At 49.6% G+C, this 6000-nt stretch overlaps 1 protein-coding gene across 3 annotated transcripts in view; it reads right to left on the bottom strand.

Moving 5' to 3' along the window:
• Positions 1-231: 231 nt before the first annotated feature.
• The window catches only part of GPAT4 (glycerol-3-phosphate acyltransferase 4), a 46293-nt gene continuing 40524 nt past the window's right edge, over positions 232-6000 (bottom strand). For all 3 annotated transcript variants that reach the window (XM_015454711.3, XM_005563168.4, XM_005563170.3), the window contains 3 exons: positions 3323-3451; positions 3158-3237; positions 232-1253 (listed from right to left, as the gene is read on the bottom strand). In XM_015454711.3, coding sequence (XP_015310197.1) covers positions 1145-1253; positions 3158-3237; positions 3323-3451 — 318 coding nt within the window. In that variant the 3' untranslated portion in view covers positions 232-1144. The remainder of the gene's footprint in view (positions 1254-3157; positions 3238-3322; positions 3452-6000) is intronic.

Raw genomic sequence — 6000 nt, 5'->3', positions numbered from 1 at the left:
AATCTCTGGAGAAATTCACGTCTATGCTGGAAATTCTAAATTACCCAAAGATCTGCAAGCATCTGAGACGAGCCCGTTCACCTTCTCAGCTGCAGGCTTCCTCGATCCAGCAGTCAGGCAGCTTCTCCGCAGCCCCAGGGCCATGCTCCCAGAAGAGAACGGGAATTCTCACGAGAAGCCCGCTAGTCAGGGCCACAGCCAGGGGAGAAAGTAAAGGGAGAAGTCCCCCAGTTCATTCACCAGCCAGTTTTATTTACTCACAAGAACAAATCCAAAGCCCAGGGCAGCAGCTCTGAGCTCAGGCCTGCCCTGCCCCGTTTTGTGGGCCTGTACTTGAAACACTGAACGTGACGTGTCCTTCACTCACCCGCAGCACTTTAATCCCCACAACAGCCCTGTGAGGTAGGAATCACCACGCTTCCCCCCGACTCAGGTTACAGATGGGGAAACTGAGACACACATTCAACAGAGCGCGCATCACATGGGGAGTTCAGGGTTAGCCTGGAGTATGAACACATGTTCTCCCCACGGCCCAGTCAGCGGCCCACCTGGCCTCTTCCCCTTCCTTTGGTGACCCCATCAGCAGCAGCATAAAAATCTAACCCTTCATTTTGCTGAAAGCCCCTGCAGATGACAATTTCCTTTCTATCATGTCTGCAGAGCTCCAAGGCTGGGGGCAATGTTGAGGCCGAAGCCAGCCACAGTGCCTCAGCTGTGCCTTTCCTGGAGAGCGGGTGGCCACCCCCAGCACATCCCTGGCACACAGGCTTGCATAACAGACTCTTGTCCCGCCATCCCTAGCACAAGAACATGGCCACATCTCCCCAACCGCTCAGCCCGCACAGCGTGCACAGGTGGGGAGTTCACTTTAATGGCATTCCTCCAACGACTTATTGTAAAAGAAACAAGGCATCTCGTCCTGGGTCGTGACACCCAGCAGCATCCGTTCAGACCACCAAGGGCAGGCTGCGCCGGGTGCACAGGGATCCCGCTGCGGCTCGGCGAAAGCCGGAGTCCTGGGATGCAGAGCAGCCTGGGGAGCCCTGGAGTCTGGAAAGGACACAGCAGTGGGGGCCGCGGCGGCAACTCCAGCTCCGAGCCCATTGGCACTCCGCACGGTGGCCCCAGCCAGCTGGAGGCAGGCTCAGGAGCGGCTCCTGTCCTCGTGGTTCCCCACGATCATCTTGCTGTACAGCTTCTGCTGCTCCTCTTTGAACGTGTCCTTCACCTTCTCCCTCTTCAGGCCCCCATCCCTGGAGAGACAAAGGCTGGATGTAGTAACAGCCAAGAGGATTCCCAGGCACCCTCACATCATGGGAGATGCACCGTGTTGCCCAAATACTAAGAAAAACCTGCCAGAAACAGGGTACCCCGTGGCACTCTCACCAAGACAACCTCAGGGGATCTGGGGCTCTGGGCTCCCAATATTCACCCTTTCTATCTCAGAAGGTCCACTCTTGCCCTGGAGTAAGAATTTACTACTCACATTGAAAGTACTTGGTAACTGCTTAAACCTACCAAGGAGTTTACAATTCTTTCTACTCTAACATTCATCTTCACCTCACAAAGGAAAAGGAGGAATTCTGGCATTACGGAAGGTAGACATGCTTCCAAATTATCGACTCGTATCTGTAATATCGATCTGTAAAATGTCATTTGTTTAATTCAGACCCAGGGATACTCCGAATTCATGCAGAGAGCTAACACAAGGGGTAACGCGCGTTCTGACTTCTTCCATGCTCAAAAAAGAGTGCCGTCAGGAATGGAGGTTTATCTCCGGGGCTGCCTCTCAGAGTCCCAACCTCACTGCCCCAGTGCCTCCCTGCAGCAGCCCCAAACCAACCCACCAGACTTGGGGTTGTTTCGTTACAGTCCCATTCCCTCTTGCCTGCTGGTCCCCTCTGTGCCTACACTCTAGAATTATCACCACCTTCAACAACTTATAAAAATCCAAGCCCGCTTTCAGTCTCTCCACTACACCCTTTAAAATCCATAGCAAAGGCATGGTTTTTAAAAGCAGCCACTCTGTCTTTCTTAGAGGTGGGAAGATGGGGCAGAAGTTAAACCTTGAAGCTCTAAAAGTCTGTTAGATGTGGATGCAAAATCTAGCTCCAGTGCTAATGTTATGACTTTGGAAAAAAGTGATTTAACCTGAGTATCAGTTTCTCATCTGTAAAATGGGAACACTGTTTACAGGGCTGCAGCTACTGTGAGGGTGAAAGAGATGATCACACAGGGCCCCAGAAGCTCAGTGGCTGGCACACAGTGAGTGCACAATCCACGCTAGCACTTTTTAAAAGGCCATGATCTGAGAGCCAATCTAATCCCTGAGACTATACAGTTGGGTTTACAATGTAAATTTCTACCCTTTCTTTTCTCATAGATAATGCCCATCTAAGTCAAATGCTCTCCCCAGTTGACCCTTGGCTCTTAAACCTAAGTGACCCACAGAGTGGAAAAGTTTCTCTGAACCAGCATTCACCTCTGGTCACTCTCCTACTGTTTGGGATAAAACTATCTTATACTCTAGTATAAGGGCTGGTCAAATGCAGCCCATGGGCCACATCCAGCTGATACCTGTTTTTGTAAATAAAGTTTTATTGGAACACAGCCATGCTCACTGGTTTATAGACTATCTGTTTTCACACTACAATGGCAGAGATCAGTAGCTCCAACAGACACCATATGGCCTGCAAACCCTAAAATATATACTGACTACAGAAAAAGTATGTCAATCCTGCTCTATTAGGTAATAAGCTGAATACAACACACACAACCTTTGCCTTTCTAAGGATGGTTCAATTTTGCCAGATACACTGGGACCAGGGAAAGTCACCCTGCCTTCTTGAGGTTTTCAGATCAGTAGCAGGTCATGCCCACCCAGAGAAGGACACTGTCCAGGTGTCCTGGAAGACAGGTTCAAACCCCAGAAAGGTACACAGAATCAACTGCTTCAGTCCAGGTGTCCCTGATCCAGCTTCCCCAAGGTCAAGGAAGCACAGGGCACTTCTGGGTTGGAATTCAGGGAGAGTCAAACTGCTCTCTCTAGAGCTGACAAGTTGAATTCTCCACAGCAGGGGGAATGACATGTAAGTGAAGTCAATGACACAGCATCTGCTGCAGGAACTCAGCTGATAAGGCCTGGCTCTAAACTTACCACAGCAGGTCCACCAGTCCTCCCTGCCTGGCAATGGCAGATTTCACCCTATTCGCAAACTGGACAGCATCTTCATCTGCCTGTAAGAAAGAACAAATGAGACCACTCAGCCCCGGCTTGACGTTACACAGAGCAGGTGCAGATCTGTCTGGGGCAGGCACTCACCTCTCTAGTCATGGGAGGCAGGTACCACACACTGCAGACAATGGCCCAGCTGGTCATCATTCGCAGCAGGTACGTCACCATCCCATATTTGCTGCTGTTCCAGAAGGCATCGCCGAATTGAGGGTCATACTGAAAACAACGGAAAGCTGAAGGTAAGACGTGAGTAGTTCTCACGTGTGCGAGTCCACAGCGATTGCTCTGAGTGACTCCACTGGGCCGTGCTGGTACTGGGGCGCTGCTCCCTGACCCTGCATGAGTACTGCAGAAGCCCCTCTCCATGTGGCCGGTTCTGACTGCGAGCAACACTGCTCTCCCCCGAGGGACCTGGCCTCTGCTGCAGATCAGTAAGGAAGGCTCCCCTGACAGCCTGCCTCAAGCAAATGTCTCCTTTTTTGGTTAGTTTCAGGTCTTACTCATAGGTATATAAAGTTTTCAAACATCTTCAAAACCAGGGAGAAAAGGATCATGCACTCCCATGTACCCATTCCCTGATTCAACCACCGCCAACGTTTCCCACTTGTTCCATCTCTCCCCTCCCAGCATCCTGTCATTCATCTAGTGTACCTCCCCCAAATAAAGATATTTTCTTACACAAACACCAAGTTTTAAACATGATTTCTGGTGCCCAGACCAGGGAGGAAACTATTAGAAAGCTTTTGCATTTACACTTTCAACAAAGTCAGTCCTCTGTTCAGGACACGGCTCTGTGCTCACGCTGACAGCCCCGGGAGGTCTCAACCACATAGGCTGCTTCTACCATGAAGCAGGTATCAGATCCTTTCATTTGCCAGTGACTCTAATGGAGGCAAAAGGCAGCACTTCAGTGGCGTTTTGCAGAAAATGTGGCTGCAGCTGTGACCCACATTCTCACCAAACCAGCAGCTGGAGGGGCAGGTGATCAGGGTGGGTAAGCTCCGGAGGAAGTTGCGCAAGGAGCAACAGGAGGACCTGGGCGCTTGAGAACGCCTGGACAAAGTGCCTGGTGCTGCTAGCAAATGTCTGAAGGGATCCTGTACACAAGGCAGTAGGCTGACCTTGTGCAAACACCCAGGACCAGAGTGGAAAAATAAAGGAGCCAGAATTTCAAGAGTTATGCCACACGGCCATGCTGCCAACAACATCAAAAATGCCCTTTTCCTGGGAAAGCCTGAGAAGCAGCCCAGGGCAGGGTCCTGCATGTGAGCATGGGCTGGGGTGGGGTTGAACTCTATGATCTTTTAGGCCTTTCCAGCCTAACTTTTATGATCCACAGTATAAAAATTGGATAATTTTGACAAGACTGTGGCCCTAACTACAAAAATGAAGGTAATTTAGGCTTAATTATAGAAGCTAAGAAATTTAGATTTAACCACAGAAGGCTTAATGAGTTATTATAATACCAACAGAAACAAGGGAAAATAATAAGTTTTTAAAACTAAGCTAATGTGTATGATCAGAAAGAATTTTTTTTTTAAATTATTATTACATATATATATTTTTTGAGCTAAGAGTCTCGCACTGTCGCCCAGGCTGGAGTGCAGTGGCGCTATCTCGGCTCACTGCAAGCTCCGCCTCTTGGATTTATGCCATTCTCCTGCCTCAGCCTCCTGAGTAGCTGGGGCTACAGGCGCCTGCCACTATGCCCAGCTAATTTTTTTGTATTTTTAGTAGAGACGGGGTTTTACCATATTGGCCAGGCTTGTCTCAAACTCCTGGCCTTAAGTGATCCACCTGCCTCAGCCTCCCAAAGTGCTGGGATTACGTGCATGAACCACCGCACCTGGTCATGTCGTTACATTTCATAAAGCCTGATATGGACAGAAATTCTGATGTCACAAGAGTGTGAGAATCCTTTGTTTCGGGCTGATTCTCTATTCCACACTGGGCAGTGTGTGTGGACAGAGAAACAAGGCAGAAGCTCAACACAGTGACACACTCCTCACATCAGGTCATGGCGGAATTCCAGTGGGAATATAAGAAGAGCCTGGAAATCACTAAGGTTATCCAAGTTTGGTTACCAATAAAGGGTTCACAAAAACCAGTAATCTGTAGACCAGATGTTCTTAGCCATACATGGGCTCTACCCTGTGGACTGAATGGAAATGTATCTAAAATTTATAAGCATTTTACTTTGGAGAGGAGCGGAAACTCCTCAGGGTTCGTGTTTCAACAGCAGCTAAGAGCACTGCTTCAGAACTGTGGCTGCCACAGTGTGGTCCCAATAGGCACCATCAGTGCCACCCAGAACATGTTAGAATGGAAATTCAGAAGACCCAGAGGGGTGGCTCAGGCCTGTAATCCCAGCACTTTGAGAGGCCAAGGCAGGCGGATCACTTGAGCCCAGGAGTTCTAGACCAGTCTGGGGTGAAACTCTGTCTCTACAAAAATTAAAAAATTAGCTGGGTGTGGTGGCATGCACCTATAATCCCAGCTACTTGGGAGGCTGAGACACGAGAATCACCGGAATGTGGGAGGTCGAGGTTGCAGTGAGTCATGATTGTGCCACTGCACTCCAGCCCGGGTGACAGACTGAGACCCTGCCTCAAAAGAAAAAGAACAGGAAGTTCAGAAACCCCGGGTGTGGGGCCCAGCAATCTGCATTTTAACAATCCCTCCAGGCAATGCTAATGCAGCCTAAGTTCAAGAGCCACTGTTCTGGGGGGAGCGGTAAGGGCTTCCATTCAGCAGCTTCACGGTCA

The sequence above is a fragment of the Macaca fascicularis genome, chromosome 8, assembly GCF_037993035.2.
Source record: "Macaca fascicularis isolate 582-1 chromosome 8, T2T-MFA8v1.1".
Classification (NCBI taxonomy): domain Eukaryota; kingdom Metazoa; phylum Chordata; class Mammalia; order Primates; family Cercopithecidae; genus Macaca; species Macaca fascicularis.
Note: the sequence above shows the minus strand (reverse complement) of the source record. Positions and strands in the feature narration are given on the sequence as shown.